General features: G+C 38.4%; 2 protein-coding genes across 2 annotated transcripts in view; one reads left to right on the forward strand and one right to left on the reverse strand.

Annotated features, from left to right (window-relative positions):
• Positions 1-659: 659 nt before the first annotated feature.
• On the reverse strand, positions 660-8,532 carry TIMM21 (translocase of inner mitochondrial membrane 21). The gene is made up of 6 exons (XM_015825538.1): positions 7,991-8,532; positions 5,371-5,433; positions 5,172-5,269; positions 4,441-4,514; positions 1,656-1,761; positions 660-1,138 (listed from the first exon to the last, which is right to left on the reverse strand). The coding sequence occupies exons 1-6, from the start codon at positions 8,286-8,288 to the stop codon at positions 1,046-1,048; spliced, it is 732 nt and encodes a 243-aa protein (XP_015681024.1). The 5' UTR covers positions 8,289-8,532; the 3' UTR covers positions 660-1,045.
• A 3,825-nt stretch (positions 8,533-12,357) lies between these two features.
• FBXO15 (F-box protein 15) overlaps positions 12,358-17,441 on the forward strand; it is a 16,543-nt gene continuing 11,459 nt past the window's right edge. The window contains exons 1-3 of the mRNA XM_015825539.1: positions 12,358-12,421; positions 13,935-14,045; positions 15,289-15,393. Coding sequence (XP_015681025.1) covers positions 13,960-14,045; positions 15,289-15,393 — 191 coding nt within the window. The 5' untranslated portion in view covers positions 12,358-12,421; positions 13,935-13,959. The remainder of the gene's footprint in view (positions 12,422-13,934; positions 14,046-15,288; positions 15,394-17,441) is intronic.

The following is a 17,441-nucleotide window of genomic DNA, read 5'->3' on the forward strand; positions in this document are numbered from 1 at the left end:
GAGGTAAGGCACCCGCTGGAAAAGGGAAAAAAATGGCAGACAAAAAAATGGCGGACAAAAAAAATGGCGGACAGCCTTGCTTGGCGACCCCCGTGAAATGGTCAATCGACCCCAAATGGGGTCCCGACCCACAGGTTGAGAACCACTGACTTAGAATATAAGAGACTTTGTTACAACTTAACCAAGGTTGGAATGAGTAATGTCATAGCAGGATGCTATTCTCTTAGTGCTACTTAACTGCTAACATGACTGATCCAAGCTAGTTTTAAGCTATCTTTATAGTTACTAATCAGCTCTGTTATGTTAGATAGGGTAAATACTGTTGTCTAGATAAATATTGAATTGTTGTATGAGAGCTTATTTCATAGGATCATTCATGTTCCTGACAAAGATTCAACAAATGAAAGACTATGGCCATGGATGCAATTTAAAAAGTCACCATTTCATAACTGGCTGCTTTTCTTGTAAATGCAAAAAAATGAATAGTATGCTAACTTCAATCTAAGTCCTCCCAAGAAACAAAATCAAATCAGAAATTATTCAGCCAAGACTCTATTATAATATATTTTTCTACTTAACATTCTAAATTAATGTTTGAGGGGCAAACTACACACAAACTCTATTAAAAAAGAACACTATTTTATATATTTTAGGTCTTATTTATTATAATATTGATATGAAATCCAAGTTGAAACAGAAATATTCATTCCAAAAATTTAGAAGTTTACTTGTTGGATGCATGTACATAAAAACTAATTCACTCATTTACAATCTTTGATGAATCACACATTTGCTGCAGTGAGAACTTCCTGCTAATTTTGTATAAAAAATATCAAATTATTTGCATTTCTATTATTTTCATAATTCTCTATTTCCAATATTTATGCAACTTCATTATATATAGTTTCACTGGTTCCTCTGAGTTACGTGGACAGTCTGTAAGGATGCAATATGCCTTGTTACCTTTTTCATGTTTATTATTTCGTTGTTCATTGCATATTATCAACAAGTATCCCAGCAATGAAAGACTTTTTCAATCATGCCACTATCTATTGTCTTCAACAATTATTGTTCTTCTAGGGTAGCTATCGATATCCACAAAAATATAACGATATTCATATTTTCCACTTTCGGGATTCTGTTAAAGAAAGAAGGGTAATTTCTGTTAAAAATGAAGAAAGAGGAGATGTGGGTAATTTAAGTATTAAATCAGAGATGTGGAAATAAATCTGACCTAAAGGCTGAATCCTTACATGTCACAAAGGTCAGATCATCAGAGGTGTGGGATTTCAGGGGCTGAAAGCCTAAAATCCTGGTCATTCATAGTGCTTTTTTAAAAAGCAGTTCTCACATTCCCTGTCTTCTCCTTTACAGATAAACCTACTGTCAAAGCAAGAATATACAGTATTTGCAGCGTTGACATCCACCCTCTTCTGCTCTGCATTAACTCTAAAAATACCAGCATATTGTCAAAGCAAGAATATACAGTATTTGCAGCGTTGACACCTACTCTAATACATGATCCAACCATGTTCCAGCTTATATGGTATGTAACTATGAGGAAGAGCCTGAGATTGCCACTTACACTTCTACAAGCTGGAGCTTTTCCACATCTGTATTAAATTATGGTCTATATTTTATTGGAGTTTTTGTACCTCTTTGACTTCAAGATGAACAGTTCCTTGTTTTCCTTTTTCAGATCCCTCAATGTAGAATTTTAGACGCATGTATTTCAATCCATCTTTTACAAACTCAATGTGGCTGATAAAAATCACAAAAGGAATATTTTTCAACATAAGAAAACAATTCTTCAAATCATACATCTGCAATTTTTGGATAAAGCAACTGTGACTTCAAAACTTAAATATACGGTGCAGCCCATGGCAAACAGTTAATTAACAAAAGATGGGAACACAGTAAACACAATCCTTCAAATGTAGGTAGTGAGCAATACTACTACAACGAGATGTCAATGTGCTTTGATGTAGTGTGAAGCCAGGAGAGGAAAATTTTGAACTATTTGTTGAAACATACCAGTTTTCTAGATTTTATTTGATTAGATCCATCCATTTATTATATGTTCTTTGGATCTGTGCCACAGTAAACATTATCTTCCTTTCAGAATGTAATTAAATCTTTTTATACCTCTCCTACTTAGGCTCATAGTTCCAAATCCACCAACACAATCAAACAGAATATTTCAATAAATATTATTTATGTCTAATTCTATCCAGTTTAATCAGAAGCAAATTTCATCAAGGATATTTAGGGGGAATGAGCTGAATCAAGCAGACTAAAGTCAGAAGCTAAAGAATACAACATAAAATGGACAGTATACAATATTTTTACAGTAAATATTATCTTTTGAGTACCTTGTCTAGTAACACCTATCACTATGGCACAGAGATCAAGGATCCATATACATTGCTGAATTTACAAAGTTACAATATTACAAAATGTACTAGATAGTTGTACATGGCATCTTTATGCCTTAATTTAAGTAAGCTGACAAATAGTCCTGCCATGTCTTCACACTGAAAATGACACTCATTGCCCTTCAGCTATAATATAACATGTTTGATTCTGCTGTTGGAATCTCATAAACCTGGAGCTGTCTTTCAATGTGACACAAGTTTAAGATTTAAGATACCTAGAAAATTGTTTACCCAGTCATTATATAAATCCTATGTACATAATTTACATTCTAAACTACTTCTTTATGGCAAAAATTGCATTATTGAAAACAATATGCTTAAAGGTAAAGAAAAACAAAACCAGATTTCTACACTGGGCGAAAAAAATATCTGATTTTTCAGTTCCAAATTCCAGCTACTGGTGAAGATGTGTCCTTAATGTGGCAATATGCACCTCAAGATGGGGAACAAACACATCTTGGATGGGCTGAGAGTGTGACTGACCTAAAGTCACCCAGCTGGCTTTCATGACTAAGGCAGGACTTGAACTCATGATCTCCCACTTCCTAGCCATTCTAAACACTAGACCAAACTGGGTCTCTATAAAACAAGAATTGAGGAATATTTCCTACCCATATGAGGTTTGTCCTCTTATTCGGTTTGTCCCAGTTAATCCTGATTAATATTTAAATTTACATGGAAATAATAATAGAGAATAATAATGGAGAACTTTTCACAGCCTTTCCTTTGAATCTTTCATTGTTCAGGTACAGAAACACTAAAAGATTTACTAAACAAACATGGGACATGTTTCCACAGAAAGACTTTATCAATTATTTATTTAACTACTTCCCAGTTGTTTCTATGAAGTATTTCCCAAGATAGGACATATTCCTACCTCTAAACTACTCACTATTTCATGCTGAAATAATGTTGGGTGTTTTGTTTGGCCTGATTAATATTCTTTCTTTTGCCCTATAGATGGGCACATTTCATATCCTTTTGTACTAGTTTGTGTGAGCTTAAGCAATGGAATTGGTGGTCCATGTCCTTTCATATTGTCTTTTCTCTAAGATATTAGTACAGCCTTGATTGTATCTCTGATATCAAGCTTGCCAAACTATAATCCATCTTGCTTCATATGGTGTTTTCTTGATAAAGACAAACAAATGTGCTCTGATTTGATTCTGAACTGTAAATTTAGAATCTGAAAAATGAATCTTGGATATGGTAGACTGTATTTATGAGAATTCCATCTGCAGTTTTGTAAGCACTTCATTATATTGCATTTTTAAAAACTGTAATGATCTATTTGCTACTTCCCTTGCAATTCTACAAGGACTGACTCTCCCCCCCAATACAGGTAATCCCTGATTTACAGCAGTTCACTTGGTGACCATTTGAAGTTACAACGGCACTGACAAAAGTTTTTCACATTTACGACCGTTGCAGCATCCCCATGGCCACGTGATTTACATTCAGATGCTTAAAAACGGACTCATATTTATGAGGGTTCCAGTGTCCCGGGGGTTATGTGACCACCTTTTGCAACCTTCTGACAAGCAAAGTCAATGGGGAAGCCAGATTCACTTAACAACCGTGTTAACTAATTTAACAACTGCCATGATTCATTTAACAAATGTGACAAGAAAAGTTGTAAAATGAGGCAAAATTCATTTAACAAATTTCTCACTTAGTAAAATAAATTTTGGGCTCAATTGTGATTGTACGTTCAGGACTACCTGTAGCATAACAATATAAGAGGTATATCAGCATCAACGGACATGGATAACAATTAATACTAAACAAATGCTTGTATATTTGCTAAGAAACAATCCAAAGCTTTGATTGTTATTAATTGCTATTTCATTCATTAGAGGTAAATTTAGGTTAGGCTAAATTACTACTTTTTAAATTGAATCCAAGAAGAATCAAGTAAGCTGAATAATGTAAAAACAAGTTCAAAGACAATAACAACCAGAAAATAACATTTAATAGAAATGTTAAGGGTTCCATTAATAGATACCTGACCAACTGTCTTCTCCCACGGCGTGTAGCTTCACCATAGCCTTTTATGGGTTCACCAAAAACTCCTATTACCTAATTAGTTACAACAAGACAATGTGCTTAGTGATCCATTTTCTATCCAGGACTAGTGAGTAGCTTCATCAGAATAACTACTAATGCTATATAATCTCCCATCAGACATAATTTACATCTTTTTACTATACTGATTTCAAAATTTTAGTAAAACGAGGCATGCTTCTTTGGGGAAAAAGCTTCATGTGCTGGATCAGCTGGTCTAATATTACCTGCCACTGCATTTAAATAACTTCTGTGGTCTTCCCTCTGTAATTTTTTAATATGAAATTTGGGTTTCCTTGTGTTTGATGTTGAATGATAGAATAGCCATGCTGGAATTTATGAAGAATATTGAAAATGTCAATTCATGAAAAAAAGAACACAGTGGAGCAGTTGGCACAGATACTCTATCACCTGTGGCTTATTTTAAATAGATTGTGTATAACTGATATGTTGTGAAAATGCTATAACGTCCCTGGTATGGCAGAAGAAGAATGGCTAATCCTACTTTCAGATGTTGAGAATCAGCAATCTTTAAGAAAACTTATCTTTCACTTTATAATTAGCAAACCAAGTTCCATTGATTCTGAGGATCAATTAAAGAAAATGTTTTTTAAAAATTAAGGCAGTTTTTTCTACAATCAATATCTTTTTCATTGAAATTTGGACACAAACCTCAGGGTGAGCTCTGCATTTCTCCAAGGCGTCACCGTAGATCTTACTGGGACTGGAAGAAGAGAATAATTCCCTAAAAATCACATAGAATAACCCACCTGAAGGAGAAGAAAATCAGATGCCAATGAATCAAACAATATTCTAAAAAGCCAATATTAAAGCACTTTGTAAACTAGAATTTTTTTCCTGTTTTAATCACCTGTTACACCGATCCCGATAATCACCACAATCAAATAAGTGAAATCTCTTCCTGCTTCTTTCACTGAAAGAGGGAAAAAGAATACAACAAACAAAATAGCTGTAAAATACCAGATAAAAAAGCACAAGATCTAAAATTAATGCCTCTTAGAGCTTCCTCTGAGAATCAAAACACGTTAATAGTTTTTGTCTTGAGAACAGTGAGAAAAGCATTTAAATTGTTAGTTCTATCACGTGTACTATCGTTCTACAGCTGTTTCATTCTCTATCTTCTTTAAGATTTTAATGTAGTCTTGCTATTGCACTAGTGGACAGGAAGATGCACTTGTGCTTTCTGTCCACAAGAATGTTAAGAATATATCCATTTGGATGGATTTTTGATCAGGAACTTTCTATGGTTGTTTAGTTTTGATTAGTGGATACTATTCTTGGTTAATTTGCTATATAGAAAAGATTTTGCTGTTCCACTAATAGGGGCAGCAAAATCTTTTGGATTAGCTTTGGCTGAATCTCTGCCAATATCGTCTCCCTTTCCTTAAAATTACTGACTGCATGGCACAGATGAGATGGACAAGAAAATACTTATTCCAGAACAAAGATAACAGCAGTTCTAAAAACGGCAGAGGTAAATCATTATTGCCATTATTCTTTTCCTATATTCTTTAAAAATTTGGCATGGCTTGGCCCATGTTTTTGACTAGTTGAAAAAGCTTCAACTGTGTTGTGTTTTTCACTTCACCTTTTCAGAGATAAATACATGAAGCTAAACCTGACTACCAAAAAGTTTCTTAATTTTCTATATATTTAGAGAGATATGTTATTTCAGTCATAGCCCAGAAAAGAACACAAAGTATGTGATAGCAATAAAAAACAGAATAAAATCCAATGAATATAAAACTGGAATAGTCAAGGTGTGACGTATTTTATAAATAGTAAAACATATATATTATAAATAGCATAGTATAACAGTTAAATACTTCTTAATTAGGAGGAAGAAACAGCTTTTACTTCTGCTGAGAATAATCAGTATCACTCCAATTCCAACTCACTGGATTCTACATGGCCCTATTTTGAATGTAAGGTTGAATGTAAGGTTGTGGACAAGACAGCTGATTTGGCACTGATTACTGATGCCTGGGTGGATCCAGATGGGAGATGTTTCCATCTGGATTTCAAATCTGACAACAGTCACAACCCCAGGGAAGGAGAGGTTGGATGGCACTTGCTATTTGGGAAACCTTCTGTTCTGCAGATACTGGTTGTGAGATTCTCTCGTTGATACAGGATTTGGCGCTGCTATACCGGCCTGCCTGCTGGGCAATTACATTCTTGTCTGAAATGCTGGACTCTGCTAGTGTGTTAGCAGCAGAGTTGCCAAGGTTAAAAGTTCTTGGTGACTTCAAACTGTCCCAGATGCCATAAAGACTGTGGCAGTTCAGGAATTCATGGTTACTATAGCCACACAGACTTGACCCAAGTAATGAAGGGTCCATGGGAAACATTAGATCTGTTTTTTTTGTTTCTGGACAATTGTAACATGATGTGATAGTCAAGGACATTACCACCAGTTTTCATGGTCTGTTTTTTTAGTTTGCTGTCTGTTTTTGTTTTAGTTTGTTGCCCTCCCCACTAAAAAGACAAGACCTATTAGCATTCTGCCCCAAACAGCAATGGAACTGTGGTAATTTGACTAAGGCCTTAGCCTTGAGTTGGGATGGGACAACAGCCTTAGATGGCATTGTTTCTATGAAATCTCTCATTATTTGCTGAACCTGGAATGTTGCTTGGTTTTTAGAGCAGCTCTGCCAGATGAAATACCAGAAGAGATGCCTGAAATGCCACTGGAGAATGACAAAGAACAAGTCCAACTGAACACAGGCTTGTCCCTAGCCTAAAAATGAGTTAACTTTAAATTGTCCTTTGTACTAGGATAAACTACTGTGTCTCTCCTAATTCTGTCACCATCCAAAAGCAACATCAAAGTCTGTTAAGCTGCTTCCCATTGCTCTGATAGTAAATCAGGTACCCAGGGTGACTTGAAATAGAATAGACAGATAGTGGAGACAGTAAATTTTATTTTCTGCCAAACATTCAGCTTAGGAGTGAAAAAAGATCTTATGCCTGCCAAGGTATTTCACCTTTGGCCCTTGAAGTGTTACTTACCTAAGTTCCAGGCAACATAATTGCTGAACTACAAATCCCAGCAAAACGAAGAACACTTAAGATTTATATTTCTGCAAAACCTGGCTGGCTATGATATCCCCATTCCTCTTCCACACATTTTGCTGCAACCACATGCCTTCCAGATTTGCTCAAGGTTCACTCCTGTAATTATCATATTGGCCCTGCAGGCTGAGATTGTAAGACTATATTAGGCCAAAGTGGTTTTTTTTTCAAAGGAGGAGGCTACTTTTTACCTTTCAAATGTTGAAACCGTCCAGACCCAGAGAACATTATCCATAGCAAGAGACTCTAGATCTCACTTCCTAAAATGTTTGGTGGCCTCATTTTTCCTTCATGCAGAGTAACAAAGAGATATTCGGAAACACGGAAAACTGCACCATTTTAGGGAACGCTTTATAGTCCTGAGCAACGTGAAAGCAACGTCTCTCCCTCCTTACCTTTTTGAGCAGCTGACAGTGAAACGTCTCCCTTTTTACTTTGCACAGGCACCTGCGAGCTCCTGTTCTCTGATTTTTCGGATCTCAGGGGACTCGAAGGGACCCATAAACTTCGCTTTATGCCATCGTAGCCTATCTCAGGACTCAAGACATGGTCATGGCTGAACCCTTGCCCTACTCTGGACCATGCCCAAGTGCTTAGAAATGCCGTCCTATGTCGTGCAAGCGCCTGCTTCACCGCAGATCTCAGTAGCTGGTCACTACAGCAAATTCCTCGCACAAAAGCGGAAAGCATCATGATTATTTACTAGCTGTATATCATAAGACCTGTAAGACCCAGGAATCAATTCCAGCCCCCTTGCGATTTGTGCAAGCAGCCGGAGGCATCGCTTTGCAGTTTACTCTCGGTGCAAAGTGCCGGTAGCCGTTGAACGACCCATTGCGATGTTTTTCTTTGCAGTTTTCACTTGTTGAAAGAAGTCGAACAAAGCAAAGGCGGCCACGACCTTTACTGTCACCGATACTTGCCACTCGCCGCACCATTTACGTTTGCAAGCGATTGTGGGAACCGTAGTTTGCAGGATATACGATCTGCTCACTAATCTGCAGAGAAATCAAATGAAGGACTTCAATTCCCAAAATGCAAGGCGCGATATTTTCCATAGAGCCCAAAGCTCTGCAGAAGTAGAGTTCCGGCTTTCAGTTCGCGGGCTTAATTCATAGAGAAGGAGCTTTTGGTGGAATTTGATCATTCTGGCTAATGCACAAGAAAAAAAAAATCTGAGATCCGTATAGCATGCGTTATTCAAGTTCAAAATAGAGAATAGCATCAGATACCAGACACGCGGTATTTAATGCTATTCTCTATTTTGAACTTGAATAACGCATGCTATACTGATCTCAGATTTTTTTTTCTTGTGCATTAGCCAGAATGATCAAATTCCGCCAGTTACATTGTAACTGGATATTATCTTCATAGTACAAATTTCCCCAAATTTGGCCCCAAAAGCCTTTAACTTATGATTCCTTATCAGTTTGAACTGTGTAAAAATTGTCATACGTTGAAGTCCAACACAACTGAAAACCCCAGTTAAAGAAATGGATTTTATCCTACGAAATGCCATTTGAAATATTTATTGCTGGTATCTCTTTGACTTTTGTGAGTTTTTCAAGTCACTAATGGAAAAAAGTCACCTTTCTCCCATAAATTGTAAAGCCATTATTGGTGATATTTGAGAATTTCATTCTGTGAAAGAGAGCTTGGGTTTAATATTGTTCTCTTAAATGCTTTAAAGATGGATTTGCTTGCTATACAAAGTACAGAACCATTTTTAAAGAAATACAGACACACACAGAGTTCTATTGGATTCATGAATTGGGGAAAATAACATCCCTGAACGGTTCTTACATAGCTTTTGCTCACACATTATTTTGTCAGCTACTTTTCATTCAAATTTCTTGCTAGCTTGACAAATCAAAAGATCAGAAAATGATGATATTGTAGAGTTAGCAGCATAATTGTATATTAATTCCTTTTAGATATGGAGAAAAATATAAATGTAATTTCCATAATTCTAAGAAGCCTTTGCTTGAAAGAGCCTTTGATGTTTGGAAAAAAGCTGTCATGTGACCAGCTGTAGCAATGTGTGCAGAGTTGTGTAAGGGATCCATGACATAGGCACCTGCACTTGTCCCCAAAATAGGTACCTTTAAGCCTCAACAGGTTGTGGTGAATATTCCTGCTGCAGTGCCATGATTGGTTTTTCCCCCTAGCTTTTCTCCACGTCCTGAGGTTTTATCTTCATAGAATCATAGGGCTGGAAGTGAGTTTGGGAGTTTTCTACTCCAAACACACACACACACACACACACACACACACACACACACACACACACACACACACACACACACACAAAGGCAGGAGTCCTGATATCATCCTGAACAGATGGTTATCCAATCTTCATCTCAACCTTATCCATGAGAGAGGCTTAACTCTTGCTTAGCTAGATTGGTGTTAGCGTAGTGCAACATTTTTAACCTCAATAACTTTTAAGATATATGGACTTCAACTCCTAGAATTGGTGGCTGGAGAATTCTAGGAGTTGAAGTTGCTAAGGTTAAGAAATGTGAGAATATAGGTAGAGCTTGACTTTATAACAGTTCATTTAGTGATCGTTCAAAGTTACAACGGCTCTGAAAAATGTGACTTATGACCATTTCTCCCACTTAAGATCATTGTAACATCCCCATGTGTTATGTGATTAAAATTCACACGCTTGGCAATTGACTCATATTTATGACTGTTGCAGTATCCTGGGGTTATGTGATCACTCTTTGTGACCTTCTGACAAGCAAAGTCAATGGGGAAGCCAGATTCACTTAATGACCATGTTACTAATTTAACTGCAGTGATTCACTTAACAATTGTTAAATGTTGTAAAATGGGGCAAAATTCTGTTAACGAGTCTTTCACCTAGCAACAGATATTTTGGTCTCAATTGTGATAATAAGGACTACCTGTAACGCTTTTTCACTTATTCCAACCAAGGACAGACTCAAGGTATATAACATCTGTTTGGCTTTGCTGCCCATTACCGTTAAGTCAACGACTGAGAACAGAGGCAAGAAATGGGCATCAGCACTGAGGAAGTACATTTTATAATAGTATAATTTCTGCCAGTTCAAGGATTAATTGAATGTAACTTTGCAACCCAGCAGTGGGGATGGGAGACCAATAAGGTTGTATCTTTCAAAGGCTTGGAATGCACGGAAAGCAACATTTTTGATGGAATACTTGGGGCACTGCAGAAGATGCTGCAAGGGCAGGGCATATATGTTCCATAGTTGGTAGTGATCACAAATAAATATTTGAGGAGTGATGCAGAACACCACAGTGTTAAGAATGATCCACTGTTTCCCTCCCCCCCACAAACCTGGACCAGCCCCTCCACCCCTTCTGCTAGAACAGTGGTTCTCAACCTGTGGGTCGGGACCCCATTTGGGGTCGATCGACCATTTCACGGGGGTCGCCAAGCAAGGCTGTCCGCCATTTTTTTTGTCCGCCATTTTTTCCCCTTTTCTGGCGGGTGCCTTACCTCCCTTGAGCTGGGCCAGCTCGTGGTTGGCCTGCTCCATCTCTGCCGCTTGCCAGCTACACCTCGGCGGGCGCAGGGGGCGGAACCACGCATGCACGGTGCTCCCGGGCAGGGAAAGTCCTCGACTTACAACCGGTTGGGTAGTCCTCAACTTACGACCGGTTTAGTCCTCGACTTATGACCGGTTGGGGGTCGCAGCATTAAAAAGGTTGAGAACCGCTGGATTAATTGAATGTAACTTTTCAACCCAGCAGTGGGGATGGGAGACCAATAAGGTTGTATCTTTCAAAGGCTTGCAATGCACGGAAAGCAACATTTTTGATGGAATACTTGGGGCACTGCAGAAGATGCTGCAAGGGCAGGGCATATATGTTCCATAGTTGGTAGTGATCACAAATAAATATTTGAGGAGTGATGGAGAACACCACAGTATTAAGAATGATCCACTGTTTCCCTCCCCCCCAAACCTGGACCAGCCCCTCCACCCCTTCTTCTAGAACAGTGGTTCTCAACCTTTTTAATGCCGTGACCCCAACCGGTTGTAAGTCGAGGACTAAACCGGTCGTAAGTCAAGGACTACCCAACCGGTCATAAGTCGAGGACTTTCCTTGCCTGGGAACGCCGCGCATGCGTGGTTCTGCCCCCTGCGCCGGCCGAGGCGTAGCTGGCAAGCGGCAAAGACGGAGCAGGCCGACCACCAGCTGGCCCAGCCCAAGGGAGGTAAGGCACCCGCCGGAAAAGGTGGGAAAAAATGGCGGACGGACAAAAAAAATGGCGGACAGCCTTGCTTGGCGACCCCCATGAAATGGTCGACCCCAAATGGGGTGAGAACCACTGTTCTAGAAGCACTCTGCTTTAGTGGCACAAACCCTTAGAATCAACTGGAAAATCTGGAGAGCGAGACGGGCAGCGTCCACATTTAATAAAGAAAAATCACGTGCGCTCCTTTCCCATTTGGCCTGCTCGCCCCGCCCCTCGTCCACAGGGCCAAAGGGAAGCCGGGAAAACTGCGCGGCTCGAGGCAAAGCGCGCCTGGGCGTTTTGACAGAAAATTTGAGCTTGGGATTCCCCCTCCCTCCCCACCCCCCACCCCGGAGATCAGGAGGGCTCTGGTGCACTTTCGACCTGAGGCTTCCAAAGCTACCTCCCCGAGGCCCGTCTCCATGGCAAACGGACGCGGTTGGATTCTGAGGCAGCACAGCGTTGGCTTCCTGCGCTCTTCGATTGCCGCCGAAGTTCGGCGGGGAATTGGCGCCCCCTCGCCGCCGCCTCCTCCTCTCTTTATCCTCCCCGCCGGAGATACCTCCCTGGCGGTCAGCTCTTCAGCGGGAGACGGGTAACCCGAATTCGCTTGCTTCGAGGGATGGCGGGGCTCCTCGGGCAAGCCGCGTCTTTCTGCGGCAGAGTGGAAGAGAAGCCTGCAGCTTTTCCAAAGGCTGCCTCCCTTGTCCTGGTGGGAAGGTCCCCCATCGCCGCCAACTTGCCCATGTTTCCTGGGCCCGTGTTAAGAGACTTACACAGTCTCTACCAGTGGGGGAACCGAAGGATTGCCGCCTTAATTCTTGACGTACCTCTGGAACACATCTCTGAAGTTTCTGCTGGTGGCTAGTTTGAAACCGGTAGATTGCGGTGATCCCGGGTTTCATTCACGGTTTTCTTCCTTTATTGGTTCTTTTAAGGAAAGAAAATACCCGATGAAGTTATTATTATTATATGTATTTTGCCATGTCTTGCCATGGGGCTACTCTAGGTCAGGGGTAGGCAACCTCGGCTCTTTTATGACTCGTGGACTTCAACTCCCAGAATTCCTGAGCCAGCATAGCTGGCTCAGGAATTCTGGGAGTTGAAGTCCACGAGTCATAAAAGAGCCGAGGTTGCCTACCCCCTGCTCTAGGTGGTTCACAACCATAAAAAAGCAAAGAAATACCAAGGAAGTTTAAACAAAGTAAAATAATAGAACAATAAAATAAACAAGGAAAAACAAAAATACATCCATATGATTAGTAAAAAAAAAAAAAGATGGATTAGTGGGGAGCAGAGAACTGGGAAATGAGCCAAATTAGCTCATCTGGTTATATTTCCTATCTGGTTTACATTTGATATTTTGAAAATGAAGGATAAATTCTTGAATAAGGTTTAAGTAACTGGTGCCATTTTAAAACTATAAATCATTATTATAATGTAGACAACTGTACAAGGGTCAACAGATATCAGCACTGGTTGAAATGTAAGTTAAAATGAAAAGTTAACCATGTAGTAAATAAGAAATTTATCCTGATTTAATAAATTGCTCATGACAAACCCAAATTTGGGTTGTGACACAATTGGATTCATATGTGGTATTAATCATGGTTATTTTAGCGATTGTTGAACTGCATACACGTAGTCCTCAACTTAGGACCACTCCACTGTTGTAAGGACTGCAGTTCAACCATAGCTAAATAGCAAAATGTGGGCATTTTGTTAATACCATACCACTACAGTTATTGAATTTACTGTATATTCAGTAAATCATTCAATTCAATTCAGTTATATTCAAAATTATATTGTTACCCAGAATTGCTCAATAGTGAAATGAGTAGCATATAAATTTAATAAATAAATATATTGTTGCTTAACATAACGAGGTTCCAGTTTTATGTACTTTGTGTTGCTTAAACAAGCAATGTTGTTTTGTATAAGGGACTGTTATGTTCTCTTGGTTTTTTATTTATTCACTTTTAAAGGCAATGTAACATGTAAAACTAGTAATTATCCACCATTTATAATTCCGTAGGGAAAGCTTGACTAGGTTATTGGTAAAGGAAGAGGGTTCCTGTTGTAAAATAATTAAGTATTTGTTTTTCTAGTGCTGAGTCAGAATACTCATCAGTAATGCAGCTTTCTAAAATGAAAGAGATACGCAGTTGTTGGCAATTTGGGAAGTCTAATAAGTCAAAATCTGTAATACATTTTGACAGGTAAGATGAATTTTTACTTTATAGCAGTAACTGAAAAACATTCACTCAGATATATAAATCTCAGTGGTTGTATTCTTACATAAAAGTAAACCAAGATATAATTATCATAGCCTTCATGGTCTGGTTGTGCATACCATTAAGCCATACTGATTGAATTTATATATATTGCACATAACATGGTAAAACAAGACTTACGAACAAGCTGTGTACAAAGCCAAAACTGAACAAAGCTTCATTTATGATTTAGTGCAATGTGTGAACTTGATCATAGATGAAGGAAAAAGTCAAATACAGCATCAATATTTTTATTTCATCCGCTTTTAAGGTACTGACTCATCAATAATTCTTTGTATTTGCTATATTTGTCATTAGTTTCAGCAGAAGAATCTTTGACCAAAAGTACATTTTACCTTTTTTCAAGGTAGAAGATTCTATTTTTGATGAAATTTGAATGATTGCAGCTGATTTAAACTGATAGCTTGTCCCATAAACAATACTGATGTCCAAAGGAAGATTATCACTTGTAATTAATAGGATGTAATATAAATAATAATATAGCTAGCAGAATTGAAATATTCTTTATTTTAGGACCATTATTAGATAGAAAATGGGAAATTATATTACACTTTTTATATAGCATATGAACAATTACAGTTATGTTTTAGAATAATTTCAAAATGCAGAATATTTTTCTGTTCATGGCTTTAGGCTTCTTTAATGGCATAAAATATTTGATTCTGGCTTGAAATATTTGAAGCAAGCATCTTGATGATGTTTAGCCAGAAGTAAACGAGTGTACTTGTTTATATAATGCAGTATTATATGAATATTTGTATTATATATGTATAGTGAAATTTGGTCAGGAGGTCTCGTATGCAGTGTTTTCCAAGGATCCCAACAACTATTTTATTTATTCTTACAATCATTGTTAAAATATCATTCAATAATCTTTATACAATGTCTTTTTTGGTACAATCTACTACAGCTGAACGAAAGGCCCTTTAAATGGATGATTCAAAATTACATGTTGTAATTTATATCAAATGAGCATAAGAAGTTTTCTGTGCTTTGAAGAACTATTTTCTGCAGGTTACATTTGTGGGTGACTTAGTGACTTTTGAGATTTTTAGTTTGGTTTAAAGAAGTTGTAATGTGAATTTTTAGTTTTATTTGTAAATTGCATTCCTTAAAACACAATTGCTGACTGTAATTTTTGCTCAAATTACTACATTGTTTTCTCCAGGATACCATCAGAAATACTTCTGAAAATATTCTCCTACTTAGATATTGCATCTCTACTGTGTATTGGCTGTGTGAACAAACTTTTTTACCATCTGTCCAATGACAAGTAAGGAGTAGCATGAGTCATGGCTACTATATAATAGTAGTCAGTATAATGTAAATTATCAAAATCTTTGAAATCTGTATCAGCGAAAAAGAAACGGTTTCACTGTTTCAGTATAGACCAGTGAAGAAGAATACGTAGCTCAGGACATTACCCAATCAAGTTGTCTAAATGTTTATACGAGACAACTTGATTGGATAATGTCTTAAGTTATATATTCTGTCTCAAACACTGCAGTGAGAACCATTTTGATTAAAAATGATACTGTAAATACAACAACATATGCATATGAAGTTCTGTAATGTATATATATATATGTTAGTCTTTTTACAAACATAATTTATATTAAGCATTATTGATGATAATTTTTGATGATCAATAACATTTTGTTTACTCTAGGACAAGTTTTTGTAGTTATGAAATGACACTTTTTAAACCATGAAGAGGGCTTTCTATATTGATTTTTTGCTAGAAAAAGATGATAGGATAAAATTGATTAGGTAATATAACATTCATTGTTTGGCATTCATATTTAATTTTTCAGCACTAACTAAAAAATAAAGCTACTTAAGGAATTGAAATTATGAAATTGGCTATACTTGTAATAGTGCTGGCTCATTGTTATTAGTGAAATTATTGCCATTGGTTTCATTAAAACATGGATTTGTATATTAAGAATCAACTGGATTCTTAATATAGGTCAGCTGGCTTCATTATTGTAGCCTTGTTGCTAGCCATAGGGCAGCTTATTAGCATACTAGATAGTAAGTATAACTTCTGCTATCAATCAGTTTGCAAAATTCCAAAAAGTTGGAGTTAGCTCTCGTTTGTAGGTGCAAGCCAGTTCCAACATACTACTACTACTACTACTACTACTACTACTACTACTACTAGTACTACATACTACTACTACTACTACTACTAGTAGTAGTAGTAGTAGAGTTGGAAGGGACCTTGGAGGTCTTCTAGTCCAACCCCCTGCTCAGGCAGGAAACCCTATACCAGTGATGGCGAACCTTTTAGAGACCGAGTGCCCAAACTGCAACCCAAACCCCACTTATGCATTGTCAGGTGCCGGGTGGGTGTGGCCCATTGGGTGGGCATGGCTGCAGTGGTAACAGCAGACTGGGTGGGACTAAAAAGTTCAATCAATCAATTCCAACTTTGCAAGATCTTTTTTTTCCCCACGAGAAGTTTAAATTGACTGATTAATTAAACCTTTTTTGTTTGTACATGGCGGCCGAGGCCTAAGCCGAAAAGGTTTTATAAAACCCAGCTGAAGGCCTAGGACTGGGTGATGGCGCGTGTGCCCAAAGAGAGGGCTCTGAGTGCCGCCTCTGGCACCCGTGCCATAGGTTTGCCACCATTGCCCTATACCATTTCAGACAAATGGTTGTCCAGTCTCGTCTTAAAAACTCCAATTTCAGGAGGCAGGTTGTTCCACTGATTCATTGTTCTAACTGTCAGGAAATTTCTCCTTAGAAGCAGTTGCTTCTCTCTTTGATTAGTTTCTATCCATTGCTTCTTGTCCTGCCTTCAGGATTTATTCCATCCACAGCCTTAAATGAGATCTTCCTTACATTAAATTCAAATATATGATTGAATCCTGTTAATAATTTATCTCTGGAATGCATATTTAATATTGGTTTATTTTTAAGTTTTGTTATCTCCTCCTTCCTCACCGACCGTACGCAGTCTGTATTGGCAGGGGGACAGAGGTCGACCCCAAGGCCCCTAACTTGTGGGGTCCCACAGGGGTCGGTCCTCTCTCCACTTCTGTTCAATATTTATGTGAAGCCGCTGGGGGAGATCATTCGTAGCTTCGGGGTGGATTTCCATCAGTACGCTGATTACACTCAGCTGTACATATCCACCCCGGGCCACCCCAATGATGCCCTTGACGTGATGGCCCGGTGTCTGGAGGCCGTGAGGGTCTGGATGGGGAGGAACAGACTCAGGCTCAACCCGTCCAAGACCGAGTGGCTGTGGCTACCAGCGCCTCGGCATAGTCAGCTGATTCCATCGCTGACTATAGGGGGCGAAACTTTGGC

The sequence above is a fragment of the Protobothrops mucrosquamatus genome, unplaced genomic scaffold, assembly GCF_001527695.2.
Source record: "Protobothrops mucrosquamatus isolate PMUCROS unplaced genomic scaffold, P.Mucros_1.0 scaffold2681, whole genome shotgun sequence".
In the NCBI taxonomy this organism is placed as follows: Eukaryota; Metazoa; Chordata; class Lepidosauria; order Squamata; family Viperidae; genus Protobothrops; species Protobothrops mucrosquamatus.

Bases quoted from the DNA above. Each gene is read 5' to 3' on its own strand.
- TIMM21 (XM_015825538.1), bottom strand. From the start codon at position 8,288: ATGATGCTTTCCGCTTTTGTGCGAGGAATTTGCTGTAGTGACCAGCTA. The intron at 5,270-5,370 runs GTGATTAAAACA...CTTCTCCTTCAG, and splicing joins TATCGGGATCGGTGTAACAG to GTGGGTTATTCTATGTGATT. The intron at 1,139-1,655 runs GTACAAAAACTC...TTTCTTTAACAG, and splicing joins TTCATCTTGAAGTCAAAGAG to AATCCCGAAAGTGGAAAATA.